The sequence below is a fragment of the Fundulus heteroclitus genome, chromosome 12 (assembly GCF_011125445.2).
Source record: "Fundulus heteroclitus isolate FHET01 chromosome 12, MU-UCD_Fhet_4.1, whole genome shotgun sequence".
Lineage (NCBI taxonomy): Eukaryota > Metazoa > Chordata > Actinopteri > Cyprinodontiformes > Fundulidae > Fundulus > Fundulus heteroclitus.
In genome coordinates this window covers 9,361,070-9,386,909 of record NC_046372.1, presented here as the reverse complement: position 1 = coordinate 9,386,909, position 25,840 = coordinate 9,361,070, and the positions used below count along the sequence as shown (strand labels likewise).

The window sequence follows — 25,840 nt, the reverse complement described above, 5'->3', positions numbered from 1 at the left end:
TTTCTCCTAACCAGACGAGCTGCACAGATGGAGGGACGACCCTCCACCTGCTCACCCTTAATGGCTGGCTGACATCATGTCCTGTCTAAAACTGGAGAAAATCAGATTCTTACTTCAACAGGAAGAGAGTAAATTTAGTAGGATTTGGGGACCTTTCTTGAAACTATTGCAATTTCTTTGACGATGCAATCTACCTGAATTAACACAGTTATTTTTGGCTTTGCCTTATAATTCAGAATTCGTTTTTCATGGTTTATGGCAGTGATTTAGGAGGGGTTGCTTTGGATTTTCCTTTATTTATTATTATTATTATTATTATTATTATTATTATTATTATTATTATTATTATTATTCTCTTTTTAACCTTATCCACCCTCCATGGGATGTCCTTTTTTGTTTTTTTTTATCGGAAAATGAAACTCAATAAAATAGATGTTGATTATGTGTGGAGTGCATTGGTATGAGGGGACCCTGCCAAAGTAGTTCTTTTGAACCACCTTTGCTGCAGTTGCAGCTGCAAAGTCTTTTGCGGGAAAGTCGCACCTGTTTTGCACATTGAGTTTTTCCCTTGCAAAATAATTCAAGCACAATCGGATTGGATTGAATTGGATTGGATCAGATTACTGATAAAATAATAAAATAGGATAAATAAAACCAAGAATAACTCTACTTGAAATTAAGTACACAAATACCCTACAGTGGGAATATAAGTGTTTCCAACCACTGGTTTAACAGGTTCTTGATCGATTAGTTATTACAGTAACTATTACAGTCTCTCTTATGCTACTCTCTTTTTGCACACTTTTTAGCTCATCTGGAATTGTCTGCTTGTACATTCATGCAAAATTCACAGTTTTATGCATAGTTCTGTAATTGCTGTTTTTTTTTTTGTTACCTGCACTTTTCATATTTACCTGAATATGACTTATTATCTATTAATAACTGCACATTATTTTCCTCCTTCTAATATGTTTCTTCTAATGTACAGCTAGCTTTTTTTTTCATAATTAATCTTGTGTGTAAGCACTGTGCCTCCCGTCTACTTGTTTTTGCCACTGTCACGCCCAAATTTCCCCATTGTGGGACAAAGGTATTTCTAAGCCATAAGCTCAGTGAAAGTGACAACAGTGAATTAATTAATAATCTGTATACATTAACTATGGAGTCTGAATACATTTATTTGCAAGAGTATGCAATCTTTTCAATCAACTGAACAACTGTCCACAACTTTGTTTATCTATCACATGAAGTCCCAATGGACATGTTATATGCAAGTTTATTTTTCTATAATGTCAGAAAATGTGAAACAGGTATGAATACTTTTTAGGAAAAGTGACTTTGAAGAGGTATAAATACCATTGCCAGAAAGAGTTATTTGAGCTGGACTAGCCTAAAGAATGAGAGATGAAATTATTTTATATGGACTTTGTTTTATTTTTCATTGAATACAGCCATGTATAGTAAGCTGCTGTTGGTCAGACTTCTGCGCCCATATCTTTAATTTTCACATTGATTAACCATGTGTTCAAATAAAAAGATATCTCAGTTTCACGTCAATGTCGTGCACTCGGGGGTCAGCTGGATCCAACTTACTCAGAACAAACTTATTTCGGGACGGTGCACAAAGACTGAGCAGCCAAGGGTGGGCTCTGGATATATAATCCTGATACGTCACTTGCAGGGGATTCAGAAAACAAAAAACCTACCCCTGCTCAAAGACGTCACCACCACCACAGAGAGAGACTGGAGCAGGACTCAACCTCGGCTGGACACTCGCAGCGCAACACACAAGCACGCACCAGGAGCGCAGGAGCCAAGCCATGTTACATTAACAGCAACAAGAGACAGAGGAGAGGGGGGGGATCCGTCCTTCATGCTGCAGCTCCTGAGGAGAGAATGAAGCGCAAAAGCGAGAAGCGACGAACCGAGTCGAGGAAAAAACGCCGTGCAGCGCACAGCAGCTCAGAGGCGGAGCCAAACTCTGATATTTACATTGAGATAACAGGTAAGGGCGCCGTGCACGGTGAACCCTGACAACTTTCTGCCCACTTGGCCAGCGCGCGGAGACCTGCGTACACCGTGTCCTTTTAAAACGCAGCAGTCCTTGAATTTCTTCGGCTTTTTCCCCCCCAATATGGCGACACCGTCTGTCCTTTTCGGGCAGAGGTTTTGCAGGGAGTTACCTTTGCAACATGTGCCAAAAAAGACCAAAAAAAAAACGCAGCTGCTATTTGGCCTTTAGTTTATACTCCAGCGCAATCAGTCACGCTTGTGATTTATTATCTTAAGCGTCTCCTTTTAAAGGGTCGTATTTGTCGTGCATTTGCACAGAGGTGTTTTATTGCGAGGTGTTTAAATGCTAGTAAAATACGATAAAGTCAATGTCAGCTTCTTCTGATCATGATTTTTTTTAAATCTAGCCATATGACGTTTCCTGGTTCCAGTTCATCCTTCACGAGCTAAAGCCTGACAGAAGGAGGTTTGTCTTAAGTGGAAACAGCAAATCTGACTGGCTGACAGGTCATCCTAGCAACCGCTTTGGCAACCATCCCGGAGCCTATCACATCGCTCGTGCGGATAACTTTAAACTGAAAGAGGCGGAAACCGAACGCAAATAACAGTTCGTTCCTCCAATCAGCTAGCGTCCTGGATCCATCTCAGCCAATGGCGTCCCGGGAAGTTCCGCGGAGGTGGAGTCGCGCGGGGGGACCGCGGGGGGAGGGTGTGTGATCAGTTTTAGCAGAGTGCGCACTTGCACTCGAAAGTCTCCTTCGTTCTTCGGATGGTGGCTTACTTCTATGTTAGAACAGCTCGGGGTTAAGAAAAAAACAATAACTATTTAAGCCAAAAGTTTTTATACAACAGATTTTATGGTGTTGTATTTTAAACGACAAAGAACATTTTTTTTCGTGTCAAATTTACGTGCATGTTTTCGTGAAGGAATCCGCTCCGTACTGCTTTCTTTTTTTTTTCTTCTCCCGTGGAAAACGTCATGTTCGGATCTGTGCGCAAGATGAGCTCGGACGATGTTTCCTCCAGATGCATCGAGTTTATCAAGGGTATGTTACCAGAAATGCTGAATAAGTTACACTGGATACGCCGCTGGACTGCTAGGAATGAATTGATAGAGTCATGTTTGGACGAAAGTAATGAAGTTGGACCTATTTTGTCTCCCCGCCCCCTCCTTCCTTCCTTGTCTCCTCAGATCAACTGTATTTTGCCATACTTCAGCAAAAGATCAAGAGCACAGCTGACCGACACTGTTTCTGCATAGATGAAGAGCTGGCATATGAGAAGTGAGTTTGTTCCTGTGTGCTGCAGTATTTCTATACTTTGCACCTTGACCTTCTCCTTGTTAGCGCTGGGGTCCACTATATAGTGCAATCACATTTTTTTTAAAAGGTAAAATATCTTTTTTTTTTGGTCTTTCATTTTTTGTTGTGTTCATGAGCGTTTTATCATTCCCCATTCTGGAATCCAGATTTATGTGAAAAAGCTTGGCAGGGAAAAAAAAAAAAAAAAAAGTGAGGACAGTGCAGCTCAAATCTGCCTGAGGGCGATGACGTCACTTTGGGAACTTTGAACTTGGTCAGTTCCTAAAAGCGTCCACCAAAGACAAAAGTAGTGACATACAAGTCATATCTGAGTTCATAAAGTTAAGATTTAAATGGCAAATGCAACACATTTGATGGTTGGAAGACGAGTTAAAATACTCCTCTGCAGTCAAACATTCTCTCCTTCATTTGGCTCAGACACTGAGGAAGAAAAAAGATGTTGCCGAGGCCAATTAAGAGGAGGGGGAAGCGATCTCTTCCCCTGAGATCCCAATATTTTCATAACACTGCAGGGAAAAAAAGCTTCTTGTGAATGAATAGGGAATCCATCCGTCTTCCCCGCCTTCATTTACGTCCGTAAAAGGAAGATTACAGAACCTAAAATATATTTTCAGGACACATTCCTCTTGAAAAGGTCTTCTCTGTCAAGAAAACATTCTGTTTTTGTGAATGGAGAGTTTGATTTCCAGGCGATGGCGGTTCTGAAACCTCGTAATCATCCATGCATGGTCGCCCCTTTACTGTTTTAGTGGGGGGGGACCTAAAAGGGGTTTTGTTTCAGACAAGTGTATTTTAAAATGACTTATCCACCTTGTAACATCATGAAAAGGCTGACACTGATTTATTCTAGTTTCATACTTTTGAGATTAGCATGGTTTCTATCTCAAAAAGCTGAGGACAAACTCAGTAGTTCTTTGGCAAGATCTAGTTTTAACTGCAGCAGGGTTCATACTTGTACAGTATGGACTTTGTTTAATGTTCCAGTTCTGGATAAGCATGGAGATAAGAAGTAAATATGGAAAAACTGGTTTCCACGGACCTTATTACTGTTATAATTTTCTATAAGAACAAAAAAAGTGCTCAGTTCAGCAGAGGTGATGTTTACTGCACTTTATTTTTATATTCAATATCAATTTATCCTTAATTCGTGGTTATTATACTATTTGAGTGTGTTAATTTTTCCAGCTGTACATACAGCTTTGTCCTTTTTCTCGGTACAGTGTCTATATGTAAAGTGTTGAATAAACAAATTTATTGTTACTGACTTTATTATGGCTGCAAACTTCTGCTGGTGTCTATTACTATAAGACCATAAGCTGCACCGGATTATAAGGAAAAATTAAATATTCTTCCCAAGTGTAAATGTGTAATATCACTCCACACTGCAAACAGGGAAATAAAAGTAAGTAAAATGCTATTGAAATGAGTGCATTTGTCCTTGATTTGAGCAGGTAAATAAGACTATTTGCCAATGGAATAAGTTTTTTTCACTAAAATAAAAACAATTCATCTACATCATCTTATTTCAAGTGCAGGATATCTAATTATCTTATTTTAGGGGTAAAAAAATACTCAGCTCAGGGGTCCGATCAGGTCGTGACACAGTGTACCGTAATGCTCCGAATATCCATTGAGCGGAGCGGCTTTGTTGCTTATCAAAGGCGTATTTACAAATTTTAACAGATTTTTAAGCACATTTTAGCACATAAAGTAAAACTTTAAATATATATATAAGGCGCATCGGATTATAAGGCGCACCATCAATTTTTGAGAAAATCTAAGGATTTTAAGTGCGCCTTGTAGTCCGAAAAATATGGTATTTATTGGCGTCAGATAACTACATTTGCTTTTTATGAACTTGAACTATTGTTTTGAAACTTTAAACTGTCATTTCCACCTGGTGGATATAAATTATTCCATGGTCTGTGTGGTGTTGTCGTTGTTTTTTTGTTGTTGTTTTTTTAAATCTTATTCAGATTCAAGTTTATTAAAATAAACCTTGTGACGTGTCAAAGAATATGAATCCCTTTGGTAAGATTGTGTAAAAATATGTAAGTGTGTTTTGTCCTAATCGTTCCCTGCTGTCCTCGTTGCGTGGTACCTTTTACATAGAAATAAAGTCTAGGAAAAATCAGGAATTTTAAATTGGGAATCGGTCAGGAATCAGGATCCCTGACAGACGCCGTCTTTATGAATTTAGCCCCAGGTCAGTTTGCCCCTTTCCCAAACCAACCTTTTATCACCTGTAAACTTAACCATCACTTAAACGTTTAGCTCTCCTGGGAGTAAACCCATCCAACAAATTGTAGAGATAAAAATGTTGACAATCAAAAAACTATTTTAAATAACATTAATATTGTTAGTCCTAATTTTCTGCTTATCTTGACTAATTGATTCCTGCTATTATTCCTTTTTACTTGTATAACCACATCTCCATGCAGAAGACTATGTGTAGATTCTAGAAAATTACTTTAAAAACATAGATTATCAATTTAGGTAGAAAGCTTCCCCAAAAGGTTTTCTTTTTGGGGCTTTCCAGAAATGACTCGATGGATTGGTGCGTGCTGTTCACAAAACGCTTCGATGCAGTCGGCTCCTTTTCACACCAAAAAAAAAAAACCAGCCGCCTCTCATTTTGCGTTTCTGTCTCCTTTTTATTTTAATTGAACCACTTAAATCACCAGACGCTTCCAAATATAGACGTTACTCCCGTCAGTATTTTCAGAGCGGGGCTGACGGCGCTGATCCGAAGTCCTGCAAGCTTCCACAGGGAACCAGGCCGGCTGCTTAAATAGCCACTCTGACCCTCTCTCTCTTCTCTCTTTGCCTCTCGCAGCTTCTATGCGGACTTCGGACCCCTCAACCTGGCCATGTTTTATCGCTTCTGTTGCAAGTTGACAAAGAAGCTCAAGGTAAAGTAAACCGTGGCAATTTATCACGCATCCCGGAAGAAGAGAGTGGAGAGGAGAACACCGAGCGACCAGTCAATATTGATTTATACTTGCAGAAGGCTGTAGAAGCTGCACATTTGCTGTGTTTTAGTGTGCTAGTTGTTTTACAACTGTTCTCTGCAGTAGTGCTGGCGGGCCAGCTAGTGATCGCACTTTGTAGAGGGGTTTATACCTGCAGGGTCCAGCTTCTCTGCAGCTGATGTGTTTAATCATTAGCCCGCTTATTTTAACCACCGCCTACTATTTTTGGGATTTTTTTTTATATCCTTTTTTTTTATTGAGCATCAGTAATACATTATATAATTTCAATTAGAAGAGACATGATACTCATATTTATATTTTAAACCCCCATCCCAAGAACATTTGACACCAATCCAGCAAGAGTAGATAATTGAAGTTAATACAAAAATAGACAAGAGCAGTGTAAAAATAAATATATATTATAAGAAAAAAGAAATATAGAGAGAGAGAGAGAGAGAGAGAGAGAGAGAGAGAGAGAGAAGAGGCTCTCTCTCTAGATCTCTCTCTCTAGCTCTCCTCTCTCTCCTTCTCATGCTCTCTCGCTCGACTCTCTATCTCTCTCGCTCTCTCTTCTCTCTCGTCTCTCTCTCGCTCTCTCTCTCTCTCTCTCTTCTCTCCTGCTCTCTCTCCTTCTTCGCCTCCTCCCTGCTCCCTCCCCGTTCTCTCTCCCTCCCTTCCCTTTCCTCTCCCTCCCCGTTTCTCTCTCCTCTCCCCCTCCCGTCCCTTGCCGTTCCTCCCCGTTCTCATCTCCCCCCCGTCCCTTGACGAGAAAGTATATCTATATATTTCCCCGGGCTGTGCACCTCACAAAACATGGTACACATGGGTTTATATTTGGGATTTTTACCGCAATAGGCAAATGTTGCAACTTTTCTATTAAGGAAATTAGTTATCCTCCGTCTCTGCTTGGAGCTTTGCAAGATAACGGCATTAGGGTGACAAAGTAGGACGATAAAGCCAAATAATTTAGCCAGCTTGAGCTGGCTAAATTATACCACATATTACTATGTGGTACTCGTAAAAAAAAATTATTTAATATCTGTTCTCCTGCTATGTCTCCTGTTTCTGCGCAGTCAATTACGCTCACAAGGAAGAAAATAATTTTTTATACCTGCGGGGATCAGAAGAAACAAGCCAACGCTGCCTACCTGATAGGCTCATATGCAGTAAGTTGTGCAAAAGAAGGATTTCGCACGTGTTTCCCGGGTGGACACGAGTACGCTGTACGCGATACAAGAGAGCGCTTGCTAAAAAGATTGTTGTCTTTTACAGGTAATGCACCTGAATATGACACCAGAGGAAGCCTACGGTCTGCTGGTATCCAGGAATTCAACTTATCTCCCGTTCAGGTAATAAGTCGCCTTTGTATTGTCCTTGAAAAGGTGTCATTTCAGCAACTTTTCTCGCGTGAGCTCAAATACATTACTAAGCAAAAACTTTAATGCAAAAAAGAAGCTTTTGCCGTGCAGAAACCCAGACATATGTAAAACGTATGTCTGGGTTTCTTGCCATTTTTATGCCAAAGAGAGTTTGGGCCATCTGACATGAAAATCTGTAATGGCTTAATGTTGCTGATAAAATGGTTCGATTTCTTCCATTTCTCTGTCAGTCTAGCATAAATGACGGATTAGTGGCTAAAGCATCTTCTCAGAGATTCGTGCGAGGCAGATTGTGTCATTAGCAAACGGGAGATGGAGGGAATAAAATCAGAAGAGCTAAGATAACAGCATTAAAGCCGTAGAAATGTTCCGATGGACATAAACCGTCCCGGGGATGTTTTTCGCTGATCAGTCTCGCCTCTTTTGTTTCCTCCGCTCCACAGGGACGCCTCGTTTGGAACCTGCATGTACAATCTGGACATTCTGGATTGCCTGCGTGGCATTCACAAAGTATGGAAACGAACACTTAATGGGTTTTTCTGTCTCCTGGCGCCCTGACGCTAATAAGATGAAATCCCTGTCGACCCTTCCTTTAGGCTCTGCAGTTCGGCTGGCTGGACTTCTCAAACTTCGACGTGGAGGAGTACGAGCACTACGAGAGGGCGGAAAACGGCGACTTCAACTGGATCATTCCCGGGAAGTTCCTCGCTTTCAGCGGGCCTCATCCCAAAAGCAAGATAGAAAATGGTAATTAGAGTCCTACAGAAATGCGTGTTGTTGCCACTGAGCTATATTATACACTGGAGTGCTAATCGCCTGCTGTTAGAACGAATCGCTTTGAAGCCACCAGCCGCCATATTGGTACTCCCTATTTTCCCCCAGTAACTAGGGAATATGTGCGCTACAGCATCAAATAACGAGGATTTTCTCATGTTCAGGGGGGGCTTAAAACTTTTAAAATGTCAAATGCCATTTACTTTAAGTTATGTTCTAAAACTATCAGGTACTGAGAAAGTCATGTGCTGAAATATTTTGCATTTTATTTATTTCTATATATATATATATATATATATATATATATATATATATATATATATATATATATATATATATATATATATCTATATATATATATATATATATATATATATATATATATATATATATATATATATACACACTGCTAAAACGGAACTAGAAATAAGTAAAATGTTCTTAAAATGAGTATATTTGTCCTTGATTTGAGCAGGTAAATAAGATGATTTGCCAATGGAATAAGATTTTTAGACTTAAAACAGGAACAATTCATCTCCATCATCTTATATCAAGTGCAGTATGTCTTATAATCTTATTTTAGGGGTCAAAATACTCATTCCATTGGCAGATGATCTTATTTACCTGCTCAAATCAAGCATAAATACGCTAACTTTAAGAATATTTGACTTATTTGTAGATCCGTTTTGGCAGTGTATATATATTATAACATTTATATTATAACATTTATATTATAACATTTATAAATATATAAATATCAATATACAAAAGCATATATATACACATACATACATATACAAACACTTATATATGTATATATATAAGTGTTTGTATGTGTATGTGTATATATATATATATATATATATATATATATATATATATATATATATATATATATATATATATATATATATATATATATATATATATATATATATATATATATATATATATATAAATTTTTCACACAGCCAGAAAACTGCTTGTTGTTGTAACCAAATCCTATGGGATTCTGTGAGAGTAGGGAGGAGCAAGATGGCGGCCAGTGACTTCAGTTTTTCGGCAAAATCAGCACTCCAGTGTATAATATAGCTCAGTGGTTGTTGCATCCAGACGGCTCCTGGCGTTGACCTTCTTCTTCTCCTGCAGGGTACCCGCTACACGCTCCTGAAGCCTACATCCCGTACTTCAGGAAACACAACATCACCACCATCGTCAGACTCAACAAAAAGATGTACGACGCCAAACGATTCACCGAGTCGGGCTTCGAGCACCACGACCTGTTCTTCGTGGACGGCAGCACGCCGAATGACGGCATCGTCAGAAAGTTCCTCAACATCTGCGAGAACGCAGAGGGAGCCGTGGCGGTCCACTGCAAGGGTACGGCTTCTGCTGCTGCGCCGCTCTCCGTGGTTTCCTCTTAGGAAGGTTGCTGGAATGCTTCTTCTGTGTTTCCAGCTGGCCTGGGAAGAACCGGCACGCTAATCGCCTGTTACATGATGAAACATTACGGCCTGACTGCAGCGGAGGCCATAGCGTGGATACGGATCTGCCGACCGGGATCCATCATCGGACCACAGCAGAACTTTGTAGAAGAGTAGGTGTTTTCATTAGATTTCTTAAATGTTCACATCGCCCATGGTTTGGTGCTGAAGTGGAGTTTGGAGTCACAGGGCAGGAGAAGTACAGTAGAACAGCTAAAAGAACCAAACGCTGGGTTTCTTTTCATTTATGGTGACACATGCAAGCCTCAAGGAAACAGAACATCACACTGCAAAAATGTGACTAAAAATAAATAAAATTTTCTTGAAATTAGTGTATTTGTCCTTGATTTGAGCAGCAAGTTTAAATGATCTGCCAATGGAATAAGATTTTTGCACGTATAATAGGAGCAACTCGTCTAAATCATCCTATTTTAAGTGCAGTTTATCTAATTATCTTATTTTAGGTGTAAAAATACTCATTCCATTGGCATATCAATTTATTAATCTGCTCAAATTAAGGACAAATATGCTAATTTAATGAAATTTTTACTTACTTTTAGTTCCCTTTTTGCAGTGCAAGGAAACACAGAACATCACGCAGAGAAAGAAGCTTTCTTTCAACAACAATCACTGCAGAAACTGAACTAAAAATAAGTTAAATTTTCTTGAAATTAGTGTATTTGTCCTTGATTTGAGCAGGTAAATAAGATGATAATAAAAAAATTATTAACTTAGAATAGGAACAAATCATCACCATCATCTTATCTCAAGTTCAAAATATCTAATTATCTTGTTTCAGGGCTCAAAATACTCATTCCATTGGTAGATAATCTTATTTACCTGCTCAAATCAAAGACAAACACACTCATTTCAAAAAGATTTTACTTAATTCTGGTTCCATTTTTGCAGTTAACACAGGATTTGTCTACTTTAATAATCCGGTAATGCTCAGTATACACAGTGGAATTTTAGTAATCTCATAAGACCACTCCCTGACCCACTGTGCAACGTAGATTTAATGTGTGCACATATCGCACAATCACCGTTTACTACAAAATGGCTTACAACGTACGACAACCGGCGACGTCATCGGCGCCTGCCATCCACCTACAGCTGGATTTAATATAAACTAACAAAATCACGCTCTACTCTTCAATCCCAAATCCACCCCAAACAGAACCGCAATCAGATAAGTTTAATAAAATGAATTAAAGAGTTGTTATTGGAGGAATCAGTTTAATCAAATGTCCTTTCATAAATAATGAAAAAAATATATAGAATTTGGCAAAATCTTCCAGTTACAGTGCAAAAAAAGAACTAAAAGTAAGTAACATTTTCTTGAAATTAGTGTATTTTACCTTGATATGAGCAGTTAAATAACTCCATTTGCCAATGAAATAAGTATATTTACCCCTAAAATAAGATAGTTAGATACTTTGCACCTGAAATAAGATAATGGAGAGTAATTGTTCCTATTCTTAGTGCAAAAAATCTTATGCCATTGGCAAATGGAATTTATTTACCTGCTTAAATCAAGGAAAAATACACTAATTTCAAGAAATATTTACTTACTTTTGGTTCCCTTTTTTGCACTGTAGCTCAAAATCAAAACGATTTATTCAAGGTGTGGCTTTTATTTAAATAGTTTTGTCCCCCAATACTGTTAATTCTGTAAGTACTGCTGTAAAATGCAGTGGGAGCATCGCGCCAACCTTTTTTGTTTATGCTTTTGAGGATTAAAATTTATTCTGGTAAATCAGGTCCGCGTCAACGTGCCTCTTCCCCACGTTTGAGTGACTGTCCTCGTTAGGAAGCCAGTGTTTCATCATGACAGCAAACGCCGCTTCAAAGGATGAATGTGTCTGGGCAGGTTTCACTGAGAAACCAAAAGCTTTGAACGTGCGGTGGCGGTCGGCTTGACGCCGGTTCTCATTTGATCCCGTCAGGAAGCAGTACGGCCTGTGGGCGCAGGGCGACGTGGTCCGGGAGAAGAAGCTGACCGAGCGGGAGAACGGGAAGCTGGCCGTCACCAGGATCCTGTCCGGGGTGGATGACATCAAGATCAACGGCAGCAACAAGAACAGGGCGCCCAAGAAAGACGAAATAGAGCTGGTGAGTCGCCGCGACTCCTCCGCCGCGTTCAGGTCCAGATCCGGCGGCCTAACCCTAACCCTAACGGCGCTTTGCTTTACAGTACAACGACGAAGACGAGAGGAACGGCCTCACGCAGGGCGACAAGCTGCGAGCGCTGAAGAGCAAGAGGCAGGCCAGGTCTTCGTCGGGCTCTCTGTCGTAAGTACCCACGCTGCCGGCAGGCCCCCGTCACGCACCTCCTCCATGTGTGTTTTAGTACCTGTCAGACCATCACGTGTTTACCCAGGTGTGTTTCAAACCATAAGTAGCTTATGCTTTGAAGAGCAGACAGTGTTTTTTTTTATTTATTTATTTTTTTTTTATTTACTTCATGATCATTTAGTTTGATAAGCTTCACTTTTCCTCAGTCCCAGGATAATCAGCTGCCCCCTTTTAATGCGGCTGGTGGCAATAATGAAACTCCTCTGTTGGAACTTGGAATGCCGAGTTCTTGGTTGTGGAGTTTTGTGAGTGACGTAACGCAGCAGTGAAATTTTAATATTCACTTTCTTTTGCTTCTTTAAGCAGTGGCAACCAGATCCAGTCTATTAGAGTCGTATAGTTGTCTTTTAATCAGATGAGGACGAAAGACGCAACCAGGAAGACGAGCTTGAATATTATAAGACTTATGGACACAGTTGCTCGACACACTTTCTTCCAGTTACACCAGTTTCGATTTTAAAAAGCAACAACAGATGTGGAGTTTGAAGACTAATTATGTTACCTGCCTATAGTGTGAATCTCAGAGTTGAATAGGCCAACGGTGATTAGGCGTGTTAACTAGATCGTTCTTGTCCCTGGGTTATTAGGTCATGATGTTCGTTATGTAAATCCGCCTCCCGTTAAATCAAAAGGCGAGACGTTAACATGAGCTGAGCGCACGCATCGAGTTCAGTATTTGAAGAGAAAGAAAGGCTCGGCTGTGGCACAGTAGTATTTTATTAGTCCTCTGCAGTGTGAAGCGTTTTGTTTGCGTAGCAGAGACGATGAAGTGTAAAGATGTCAAGATTAGGGAAACATTAACCAAGGAGCAGCAGTAAGCTACACCGCCTTCTCCTTCCTTTTGTAAAGAAAAGATTATTTTCCCAGGTTCTCGGCTCTTTGCTGGCATTTTTATTGCAAAAGAGCAGCGCAGCATAAGCCATTTTAATATTCATTTTAATATAAGTTTGCTTCTTTTCGACACGTTACCTCCACTAGAGCTCTGGGAAGATGGCCAGCAAAATCTTTTATCAGGCGCTGGCAGCGAGAGCGCCCCCAGCAGGTCAAGTTATTATTGGCATGCAGACAATGCAGCTCATTTATGTTAATTTAACCTTCGACCAAACACTGCGGCCCAGCTAGGCCTGGACAAGGTCATGAAAAAACATGTGACAATGTTGATAATTTAAAAAATGGTTAATCCTTCTTTCTAATTTGGGTCTGAAAAATAAAGCAAAACTAACTTTCCTAACGATTTGACCACATTACACCTCTCTACCTTTGTATTTTTATGCTAAATTAAACAAGTGTCACCAAATATAATACAGGCATAGTGAGCCTGAATGCTTAAACAGCAGCAGTTCCTCCCGATATGCGTATGCCGTACACCGTTAAATTGCAACACGATTAAATGTGCAATTTAATCCAAGCAGTCATTTGTGATTGGGATAATGCACATCTCTATGTTGCATTTCTGATTTGGATATCATGTCGTGAAGCACAGGATTGCAAAATATTGCTATATTTTTCTAGATATATTGGCTCATTTCGAGTCTACGCTCTCTTACCGTTTCGGCAAACTCTGATTGGATCAATGTAAGCATGTCCGCTTCAAATATGGGCAATATGGTTTAACTGCAACCATTATACTCGTGTGGCTCAACAGTATTTTCCACCAAAAGGAGAATTTTACCTGGCTGAAACTTCCTGAGTTTCCCATTTAACTGTACATTCTCCGTGGTCAACAGCAGGCTAATCTGTAACCTGTTAGAGTATGAAGTGTAAAAGAAAACCCGATTTCTCTTTTTTTTTTTTTTTCTTGAATTTCTTAAACGTTTTACAAACTTAATTTATTTCATTAGCTTGTCCTCGGCTCCTTCATAGCGGTCTTCTTCTGTTAAATAATAACCTTGCCTTATACACTGCAAAAACGGAACTAAAAATAAGTCAGATTGTCTTGAACTTAGTCTATTTGTCCTTGACTTGAGCGGGTAAATAAGATGATCTGCCAATGGAATGAGTATTTTGACCCCTAAAATAAGATAATTAGATATACTGCACTTGAAATAAGATGATTGAGATGAGTTATTCCTATTTTAAGCGCATAAGTCTTATTCCATTGGCAAATCATCTTATTTGCATGCTCAAATCAAGGACAAGTACACTCATTTTAAGAAAATTCAACAAATTTTTTGTTTCGTTTTTTTGCAGTGTAGATTTCCCTTTAAGCTGTTCTCATTTCGCTCCGCCTCGTTCCTGATGTACAATAGAAATAAAATCGCCTTGGGAAGACCCAAAATGCTGAGCTCACGGCTTCCAAAAAGGTCCCATAGGTCGTCATAATGGCCTCGTTTAGCTTTCTACCTGTGGTTTTAAATGTGAATAAATGCAGACGGGTGACGGAAGAAACTTGGGCCACGTGTTAGTTGCCGTGCTCCAGTTTGATGTATAGGGCTGGGCGATATGGATTAAAAAATAAATCTCCGATTTTATCATACCAAATCCGATTAATCGATTTTTTTCCTCCTTTTTGTTTCATAAAAAGAAATTAAAGAAATTTTTTTAAAACCTTGCTTTTATGTCAAGCATTTCAGCAGGGAGTTGACCTGAATTCAAAGTGCAACTAAAAACAAGCTGTGAAACATGCTTGTAAAACAAGATGGCAGCCGTGCCATTATAAACAATGAAAATATAACAAAACATTTGCTGCTAGTGGTATTACACATTGAGCTAAGAACAGGCTTCACTGCACTTGTGAACTTCAAACTAAGTTAAAAAAAAAGTTAATAAGTAAATGAAGTACCTCGTATTACGGTAAAAAAAGTTTCTACTTAACAATATTTTGACAATACATTTGCCTAAACATATATTCAGCATCACATGCTGTTCTCTTCATGGAAACCCAATGAGTGTATTGGCAAAATAAAATCCAGATTTTCCAAAAATTAAATCTTAAAGAATTGTAAATTTGAATAAATCGATTAAATCGATTAGAAATGCTCCAAACTTTACACGAGAGCCTGTAATTTAGTGGTTAAACATTAGTAATCTTCTGTGAAGTGCAGGATATGCAGTTAAGGTTTAATTGAAATCATTCATTTCAAAATTGTCAAACCAAAATAGCCACTGGGAACCGTCTGAAACGTAAAACTCCACATGGTTTGTGGCCGCATGAGTCGAGCTGTGGAAGGACGGGTGTCGGCCTCTGCCCACGTACCCATAAGGCTTTGGCTTTTGTTGTCCCGTGTCAGGCAGGTGGTAGTGTTCTGCTGCAGCCTCATGGGCACGGCGTGGCCGATGTGTTGCCTGCCGTTCAAAAGGTAGCTGAGAGAGGGACAGTGGGGCAGAGGAGAGCAGACAGAGAGGATGTGAGGTTTTGTATGAAGGAGGTAAGTGCACGCCACTTCCTTTTCAGCTTACATCCTCGTCCCCGTAGAGATGTGGTTGCTGTGCCGACGAATGGTATGGCTGATCTTGTTTTTGTTTTTCTCTTTCTTTGTTTTCTTTTGGATTATGGCGGTGTGACGTGGACGTGCACTTAGTGAATGCGTTACATCTCCACGCCTTCCATTGTCTGCCTCGTGGACACACTGAGCTGTTCTGCTGTCATGTAAAGGCATACAGTCACTTGCAAAGGTTTTCGACCCCCTCTCTCCAATGTTTTTCCACATGTTGTCACTTTTCAGCCACTAACTTCAATGGATTTTATTTGATATTAGTAAAGTACTGCCAGTACATGTTTTTTTTATTTGTTTTTTTTTTTACTAGTAGAAGTCTGAAGAGTGGTTTGCATCTCTGTGCATCCTTCCGAATAAAATCCAGAGTAACCGACTGCCTTAAGAAGTCACCGGAGTCGATTTGTGGAGAATTTAATCTCGGTATAGATCCAGCTGTTCTTTGAATCCCTCAGAGGTTTCTTAGAGAATATTAGTGGGGTGGAAAAACTGCAAAGAAGGTCCTTCTGTAGTTAAAACCTGAAAAAAGTCCCATGAAAACCTGTTGGAGGCCGAGGTTCATTTTCCAGCAGCGCATAGAACCTACTTCTGTGTTTGAATAACGCAGGTTTTCAACTTTATCTAGGTCTGGACTTTGACTAGGCCATTCTATCTGAGTGAGCTAAGTTGCAAAGAATGGGCAAAAACTTCAGTCTCCAGATGTGGAAAATCTGGACTTACATCTGTAATAACATCAAAACACGGTCCTACTCATGTCGTTAATCTTCCACTTAAACATTTATGCGCCACGCGTAGGTCTATCACATGACATCCCAATAAAATACTTGAAGTTTGTGGTTTTAATGTGACAGAGTGACAAGGTTTAAGTGGTACAAACACCTTTGCAAGGTACTGCAGCCTAGATATCTGCTGTAATTAGGACTGCTGTTAAAGCCCACCATTATTATTATTTATTTTGTTATTAGCAGCACCAGTTATTCAACTGATACCAGCTTTGAATAAGATCTGGATTAGTTGAATTGAAGGTTTTGGTTCTTGGCTTGCACTACTGACTTAGCACTGTTCATAAAGTTGTTAAACACTTTATCCTTGATCTAATCTGCTGTAGCTACTTCTTTTTTTTTTTTTTTTTTTAGTAAATTAGATACTTTTCCAGCTCTAAAAGTTAATTTTAAGGTTTTCTTTTTAAAGTAAATATTGTATATTCTAATTCTAAGACTTGAGTTGTGGCTTTAGCTTGTAGTTGTGTTTTAAGGGCAGTTTATTACAAAACATTGCGCATAAATTTCTGAGGGTGCACTGGCAGAAAAACAGATTCTTAACCATTTTCAAGAGAAAGTTGAGACAGAATAGGAGGTTTTCTTGCACTTTTAGGGCATACGCTGTATCTGTGCATACGCTGCTATGCAGAAATCTGATTCAGGGCTGAACTTCACCGTCTGGCTCCCCTGGTTTGCTACGCAACACCGCAGCGCATGTTGAATTGCAGGGACGACTGGAAGAATGCTTATTCAAACTTTTCACCATCTTTTCTTTGCATGACATGAAGCACAAACCCCCTCTGGGCTGGCGAGCATGCACGCGCCTCCGTTTCCATCTCCGTTTCTAACATGTTACAGTGTTGGGCCGGGATCATTGTCAGTCGCCTGTTTGTTTTTTTTGTTGTTTTTTTTTTGTTTTTTTTCCCCCATTGCCTTTATGAGCGGATCGGCATACACGACACATACTACCTGAGCTTTTCACTCCTGCAGGTTTCTATCTCTGCCAGCTTCTGTTGAAGTCGGCGGGTTATTGTGAAACTAAAGTTTCACGTCTCATACAATTGAAACCAGATATTTACATAAACTGAATAAAGAATTATTTATTTTTTCTCACCTCCTGACGTTTTTATCAGACTAAACCCATTTTAGGCCAGGTGCTAAACGGCAAGAAAATAAGAGAGATTCCCAAAACTATCTGCAAAAGTCCAGATGACGACATCAGTTTACAAGCTTCTGATAGGTTAATTTACCCAATCTGAGGTAAATGGAGGTACACCTGTGGATGTATTTTAAGGCAACACACCAAATACAGGGCTTCCTTTTGGTGACATCCTGGGAAAATCGAAACAAAACCGATCAGAGGGTCGTTATCCACCGTACACTGCAAAAACACAACTAAAATAAGTTAAAATTTTCAATTCAATTCAATTTTATTTATATAGCGCCAAATCATGAAACATGTCATCTCAAGGCACTTTACAAAGTCAAGTTCAATCATATTATACAGATTGGGTCAGATTATACAGATTGGTCAAAAATGTCCTATATAAGGAAACCAGTTGATTGCATCAAAGTCCCGACAAGCAGCATTCACTCCTGGGGAACCGTAGAGCCACAGGAAGAGTCATCTGCATTGTACATGGCTTTGCTGCAATCCCTCATACTGAGCAAGCATGAAGCGACAGTGGGAAGAAAAACCACCCATTAACGGGAAGGAAAACCTCCGGCAGAACCGGGCTCAGTATGAACGGTCATCTGCCACGACCGACTGGGGTTACAGAAGACAGAACAGAGACACAACAAGACAGACAAACAAGCACAGAAGCACACATTGATCTAGTAATCTGTTCTACATTAGATGGTAGTAGCGGGTGAGCCGTCTTCTCTGGATGATGTCACAGTTAACAGAACGCCAGACCAGGTGTACCTGCTATGAAGAAAAAGAGAGAGAGCAAAAAGTTAAAGCAGAAATGACAACATGTAATGCATTATTGAAGAACAGTAGAACTCTATAGAGTGAGAAAATTAGATCCTGATGTCCTCCAGCAGCCTAAGCCTATAGCAGCATAACTATAAAGGTAGCTCAGAGTAACATGAGCCACTCTAGTTATAAGCTTTGTCAAAAAGGAAGGTTTTAAGATTAGTCTTAAAAGTAGACAGGGTGTCTGCCTCACGGACCAAAACTGGGAGTTGGTTCCACAGGAGAGGAGCCTGATAGCTAAAGGATCTGCCTCCCATTCTACTTTTAGAGACTCTAGGAACCACCAGCAGACCTGCGGTCTGAGAGCGAAGTGCTCTGTTAGGAACATACTAAAACAACAAAGATTCAACATCGGTGACAAAAATAAAAAATCTTTTTTTACATCGTGTGTAAATACCTGGTTTCAACCATGCCTACATTTTTGTAGGCTTTCACATTTGCAGAGAAGCTCAGAAATTTAAAGTCAAATTCACTGAAATACATTTATATTCATGTTCATGTTGAATCCGTTTTTTTCACATTTAGTCATTTCTGGGGATCTTTGTTAAATGTCTGCCTTGTTAGAGCAGGAGAACAAACTCCTGCAAGTCTGGGACGGTTGGATGCAAGACTTTGTGCAGCGGGTGTTTCATCTAATCCAGTCCCAGTGGAAAAGCAACAACACCAGAGACTTTGTGTTCTGCCCAGACGTCTCTTGTCTCTCCTTCCTATTTTTTTTCCCCCCCGTTTGCTCTTGTTGTTGGATTTGTCCTCCTTTCAGATGGCTGGTAGCCATGCTGCTCTCCCTGTGTAGCCTTGCCCTGTGGTGGATTGTGTATGGCCTTCCTTCCTCCATCCTGCATTTCTGTATAGACGGGTTAGGATTTCTCTGAGTTCTGCCGCCCGTCAGCCCAGCCCCCCCAACCCCACCCCTCAAACCTGTCCTGCCCCTCCCTCTGGAGCTCTATCTGACAAATGCTGTAAGTGAGCCCCCAGTCTCTCTTTTTTTATTTTTTTATTAATTCCCAACCCAAATTAAAAATTTGTTCAGAATCATCCTCTTCCTTTTATTCTGTCAATTTGTTAAATCTTAAATCTGATCAGCAGAGCCTTTTTTTTGTTGTTGTTTTTATCACAAACATCATAGGCTGATGCCTTGTCACCATTTTTCCTCTTAAATGATTTATCCCCACGTACGTTCCTATCACCTCGCCATCTTTAAACACCATGCTTTGCTGTAAAACTGTCACAGTTAAATCATGTTTATTTATTTATTTTTTCCCTTTTTTTTCCTTCCTTTTTTTTCTTTTTTCTTTTTTCTTTTTTTCCAAAAAAGAGAAAAAAAGGAAGAAAAAGGGAAAAAAAGGAAAAAAAGGGGAAAAAAGAGAAAAAAAGGAAAAAATAAATAAATAAATAGTGTTTATTTGAACAAGACTGTTTTAAGTGTTTTTAAAGCTGCTCTGTGGATTTATTTCTAGTCTTAACTTGCCTTCACTAACTCAACCTGCCTGCTAAGTGCAACACCGATTTTAGCTAAATCCTTAATTTGAATGCATTTCGCTCATTTCTATGCAGCCCTTTTCTGCCCTTCTGACCCACAAATCAGTGATTTTTTTTATTTTCACGTTTTTAAACTTCCAGAGATTTATGTCGTGTTGTTTTTTTTTTTGTCTTCGCAGACAGGAAGAGAACAAAATAAACACCAGGTCGTCGTCGCAGTCCCTCAGGTACTGCCGTGCCGTGCGCTCAGAGTACGGAGGCGTAAGCGATGGCGTCGACTAACAGGTTCTGCTTCGTGTTTCCTCGCAGTAGGGTGATTATACAGGACAGCGTTCAGGGCGCTAAGACCAGCATCGGCTCCCTGGCTCTGTCTGACCGCTCGGACAGCAGGAAGCGGACCAGAACCTCTCTGCCTGCTAACGGAGTAGGAGGAAGGTCGGTGGCACATATTAACCAAAGTAACGATCAGGACTGAAAATACATGAAATGTCTTATCATTCGTGGCTTTTTTTTTTTTTTATTATTATTATTATTTAAAGATTTTCTTAAGTTATCTGTATTTTCTGACTTTAAAAATTACCATGAATGTGTTTTAATGTATTATTTTATGTGGCACTGACACAGTTGAGGAGCAAATACCGAGGTTATAGCCAATCACTCAGTGTCTTTCACAGGTATTCAAACGTTTTCACATTTTTGTCTCATTTAAAACCACAAATGTCGTATTTTATTGTGATTTTTAAGGAACGGACAGATGCAGAGAAGCAAATAATTGTAAAGTGTAAGGAAATGAAGGCGTTTTTGGGCATGGGTGCAGTTCTGCTGGCCTGGGTAATTCACTGCGGGTCTTCTGGGGTTCGTCTTTACCAACGCTGCACATTTACGGGTCAATTTCTATCCATTTATCTTTGCTAATTAGCTCAGGCTCAGTCAGGGTGGTTGGAGAGCAAATTGAAGTCATGCACTGCAAAAACTGAACTAAAATTAAGCACAATTTTCTTAAAATTAGTGTATCTGTCCTTGATTTGAGCAGGTAAATAAGATGATCTGCCAATGGAATAAGATTTTAGCTCTTAAAATAGGAACAACTCATCTCCATCGTCTAATTTCAAGTGCAGGATGTCTAATTATCTTATTTAAGGGGTCAAAATACTCATTCCATTGGTAGATATTATTTACCTGCTCAAATTAAGGACAAAAACCCAAATTTTAAGAAAATTTTACTTATTTTAAGGTCTGTTTTTGCAGTGTGCTACAGATTCCCAAACTGCTTTAGGTCTGGACTTTGACTGGGCCATTCTGATGTGATTGTTTGGGGTCGTTGTTTTGCCGGAAGGTGCGCCTCCATCCCAGTCTGTAGTCTTTTGCAGCCTCTTGGGTTTTCTTTGAGTATTTCCGTGCGTTGAAGAGTTCTCTTATAATTCGTTAAGCATGTTCAATCTCTTTCTGTTGGATGGGAAAACATATTGTGCTTCATTCAGAGCCATGACCTTGGGTGAATCTCCCAGTCGCTCTTCCGTAACACTTCCTGTCTGGTGTGACACAAGCAAGCTGTTCCACTTTACTGCATTATGGACCTTCTCCCTCAACTAGGGTTAAATAAAAAACCTAAAACAGTTTCTCCAGGCCATTGGTGAAGAGATAATCCCACACTTTTATTTATTTTTTAGCTCCATCCATCTTTCCCATCTCTGCCCAGCTTGCTCTTCCTTGCTAAATTGTTGCGTTCCCACAGCATGCTGCTGCCTCCACCATGTGTCACTGTGGAATTGGTGCGGTGAAGATGAAAATGTTTATTTGGATCAGTTCTCCACGGGTTTCATTGTTCCCATACATGCACTGCAAAAATGGAACTAAAAATAAGTAAAATTTTCTTAAAATGAGTGTATCTGTCCTTGACTTGATCAGGTAAATAAGATTATCTGCCAATGGAATAAGACTTTTGCACTTGAAATAGGAAGAACTGATCTCCATCATCTTATCTCAAGTGATGGATATCTAATTATCTTATTTTAGGGGTCAAAATACTTATTCCATTGGCAGATGATATTATTTACCTGCTCAAATCTAGAACAAAAACACAAATTTTAAGTACATTTTACTTATTTTTAGATCAATTTTTGCAGTGTGGCTTGTAGTACACTTTAAATGGGGACTTCTTGAATCGATGGTCCACTTACATTCTGCAACAAACCGCTGAGGCCTTTACAGAACAGCTGCTGTCAGAGTCGAGGGGTTATAATTAGAGAATTTATGTTTATTAGTAAAAAAAAAAAAATTACATTTCGCCTTGCTTTTCCGTCCACTTTACAACTTATGCTTCACTCTGTATTGGTTATCACATAAAATACACAAGTATCGTTTTAACATGACAAAAATGGAAAAACAAAAAAAAAAAAAGGAAATTCTTGAAAGTAGGACTATTTGTGCGAGACACTGTAGGTCGTTGTGGAGTAAATTAACGGCTTTCCTTCTCTCTGCCAGCTCGCTGAGCCAGTCCAGGCTGGTCAGGTCCCTAGGCAACCTGCATGTAGTGGCTGACAACAGCGACCCGCTGTGCTGTGAGCCACGTGGCAGCCATAGAGACACGGCCAGTGTCAGAACCAACACAGGCGCCCTCACCAGCTTAAACGCAGCACAGGGACACCTGCAGGCAAGCTCCGTCAGACACACTCTGAGCCCAGCGGAGACTTGGGGCTGCAAATATAATGCTCAGGAAATACGTTTTATTTTTTTTTATTTTTTTTTAAATGACAGAGAAATGTTTTGGCTCCTCCTACTCGGTGTTTCAGTTCTTGAATATATTGAATTTCGGCGATGCAGGGATCCGCAAAAGGCCTAAAATTAAAGCTACGCTATTATCTTAGCGGACCTAAGGTCTGGAGACATGTAGCATCATTTCTAAATTGAAATAAGAGAACGGCACCTTGAGGTCCAAGCATCTCAAGACATTTTAGTTTGCATAGTTTTTGCAAAAGATATACACCAAGTTTAGAAAAATCATCCTCAGTATTCCTGAGACCGTTCCCTGATGACCACCTTAATGTGGCTCCTCTAATCAGCAGTTTTCTTAGAGATACCTCCTGAGTAAACAGTTCATCTATTCATAAATGCTTTTTAATGATCAATGCTGGTAAAATTCCTGCACAGGTTCAGGATCATTGTACATTGCAGATGAACCTGGCACATTACTGTGTTGAACAGTACCAGTAGTTGCTTTCATTGAGACTTTCAGCCATCCGGTCAACTTTAGTTTTTTTTGAAAGCTCCACAAGCTCTACGCTGAATCAGGGCATGAATTGAGTTTTGCCGGTGCCATGCTATACCCAAAAGTATTAAAAATCAGCTCTTAAAATTTATGAGTGCATCTGATGAGTGATTTTCTGTTTTCTACAAAAGAAAAACCTAATTTAAAATATGTTGTCAGACATTAGTTATTTTATTTATTTAACTGATTAGTAGTTAAGTTTGAGTAGGTGGTGCCAAAAATAAACTTTCGGTTTAGATTTAGACTCAAGCTATGAAAAGTATACAGGAATCCCATCATAGGTAAAGATAAGACTCAGATCTTTAGTATCTGTGTAAAACCAGAGGCTCGGTTTACTCCTTGGATTTGTTACGCAATGTGAGCTGCATCAAGAAAAACATTTTATTTGTATTTCCTATCCTTGATAAATGAGTTTCACTTTTTGACAATTACTGAAATAACGTTTTCAGTCATTACACACCATGATGATATATATCCAAATCATTTATTTCTGTTAAAATCCTAAAGTCCTTTTCTCAGATAATTAGAATATTACAAGGCCAATTAAAAAGGGGTTTTAACCCCAAAGCCAGACTTTTATGCTGCAAAAGGTCACTTCTAAAGAAGCTGGCTGTTCAGACTGCTATGTACAAGCATAATAATGGAAAGTTAAGTGGAAGGAAAAAGTATGATAGAAAATTTAAGCAAAGTCCAGTTGTGTGGAGCCACCAGACACAGACGTATCCGTCTCCTCAGCAGAACCACAGACTGCAGGGATGCAGTAATTCTGATGAAACAAGTCCTGACCAATTGAGAGGAAATACTGTGCAGTGGATTGATGTCCTTCTCAGTAGGCCCATGTTCATTAAAATCTTTTAATGGCTTTGTCATGTTTCAACTTTCTGAGAAGCTGAATTTTAGGTTTTTATTAATCAAAATAAATACTTGCATCATCTCTATAATAATCAGATTCACTTCAACTGAATTACTGAAATAAATCAACTTTTCAATAATACTGTAATTTATGGAGATTCCCCTGTACTAATTGAACTGAGTATCTCTATGAAAATATGAATGTTTTGTCTTTACCAAACAGCATAAATCTCATGACAAACATCCCTATAAACTGTATAAAATGTCCCACGCTCACTGAGATTGGATTAAACTAATGATGTGCAAAAGTCTCTCGTCTGCAACCTTTCTGAATCTTTTCTCCCCCGTTTCTACAACAGCATCTTTTAGACCATGACTGGCTATAGCTTTTCTCGACTTTGCTGCTCACTGTGTGCTCTGCCTGTGGCCGTTAGCCACTGCCTAGTATTATTCGGCCTCCTTCACTTGTGCTCCACTGCTCACTTTTTCCTGTCCATCTTTCTTGCACGCAACAGACCCGCTGTGTCACGAGGACGTAAAGCACGCAGCTCTTTGCAATCAATTAGATTTTCCAGGCTATGGTATCTATCCATTCTCATTTCACTTGCTGATCTATTGTTTTTTTTTTTTTTAAATGCTATTCTGTGAAATGTCTCAATGATCCTGTGTTTTTCTCTTTTATAGTCACTCCATACCCAAAGCTAGAGCTCCTCTTCTCCGGTAAACCTGTGGATCTGGAAAAATCCCGAGGATAACCGACATGGACTTTCATTTTTTTAAAGAAAATAGAAGAGAAAAAAAAAGGCATGCATGAATATTGACTTGATACGACGGTTTACTGCAGAGGCACAAAGATAGTTTTATATTTTTTCTTAAAAACTCTTAATTTTCAAACATATGCGTGTTTTACTTTCTGAATCAAGCAGCTGCAGACGGAACTGCAACTTTTATGTTAAGTGTAAATCTGAGAAATTTATTGGTCAAAAGAAATAAAATTCATAGCATGTACTGTGCACAGTTGTACTGCCATTCAGCATGTTTTGTACAAGGCAAGTTGTTTGGCCAGCTTTCCAGCTCTCATTTCAAAGCTGTACGTGTCAACATTTAATCTGTTTGTATATTGTAAATATTTTGTACTATTAAAAAAAAAATCATGTCTTGAAACTGTCCAAAAAGGGCCTTTACTCTTTATAATCATGTAAAAAAAAATTAAATATATATACTCCCAGAAGAGAGTCTAGCTTTGTTTTTGAACCGCTTTTTGTTTTTGGGTTACAAATGAAGTACGAGCTGCATCATTACGATGGATGTACTTTCACATCACAAGTTTGGGCTGCATTAATAATACTCCCACATTTTTAGCCTCAGTGTCTTGTTACTCGACATTTATGGAATTACACATCCCTGGGTTTCTAAAATTTATATACAGACACCAAATTTCATTTATTCTAGACAGCCAATATCCGCTCTTTAAAACCAGTCACAATCAACGGGACAGCCCTACTCCTTTGGTGACGGTTATTCCACCAACAAAAGCCTTCAGAGCCGTTCTCTGATGTTCTTTTAATGAAACATTAGGTAGATTGGATAACACGGAAGAAATAACAGCATCAATGTTAACGCTTGCTTCCTCGACGAGCCGCCATTGCTATCAAAACAGTCTCACGTCATTGTCGCATCTCCACTACGTCACATCTTTGAAACTCCAGCCCTGCGTCCTGATTGGCCAGACAATAAAATTGGTTAGAGAAATCACTCTCTATGGG

The 25,840-nt window shown here is 39.4% G+C and overlaps 1 protein-coding gene across 8 annotated transcripts; it reads left to right on the top strand.

Annotated features, from left to right (window-relative positions):
* Positions 1-1,628: 1,628 nt before the first annotated feature.
* On the top strand, positions 1,629-25,302 carry cdc14b (cell division cycle 14B). Of its 8 annotated transcripts, none has more exons than XM_012869996.3 (16): positions 1,629-2,005; positions 3,206-3,296; positions 6,172-6,247; positions 7,381-7,473; positions 7,580-7,656; positions 8,130-8,196; positions 8,283-8,433; positions 9,610-9,840; positions 9,919-10,057; positions 11,891-12,056; positions 12,139-12,236; positions 20,134-20,181; positions 20,267-20,389; positions 22,439-22,607; positions 24,590-24,655; positions 24,759-25,302. In XM_012869996.3, the coding sequence occupies exons 1-15, from the start codon at positions 1,897-1,899 to the stop codon at positions 24,611-24,613; spliced, it is 1,662 nt and encodes a 553-aa protein (XP_012725450.1). In that variant the 5' UTR covers positions 1,629-1,896; the 3' UTR covers positions 24,614-24,655; positions 24,759-25,302. The 8 variants fall into 8 exon arrangements, 6 of the variants coding, with proteins under 6 accessions (XP_012725450.1, XP_012725453.1, XP_012725452.1 ...); XM_021320248.2 differs by having other exon boundaries at positions 1,897-2,005; positions 20,264-20,389; XM_012869997.3 differs by lacking the exon at positions 1,629-2,005 and adding an exon at positions 2,739-3,059 and having other exon boundaries at positions 20,264-20,389.
* Positions 25,303-25,840: the final 538 nt, after the last annotated feature.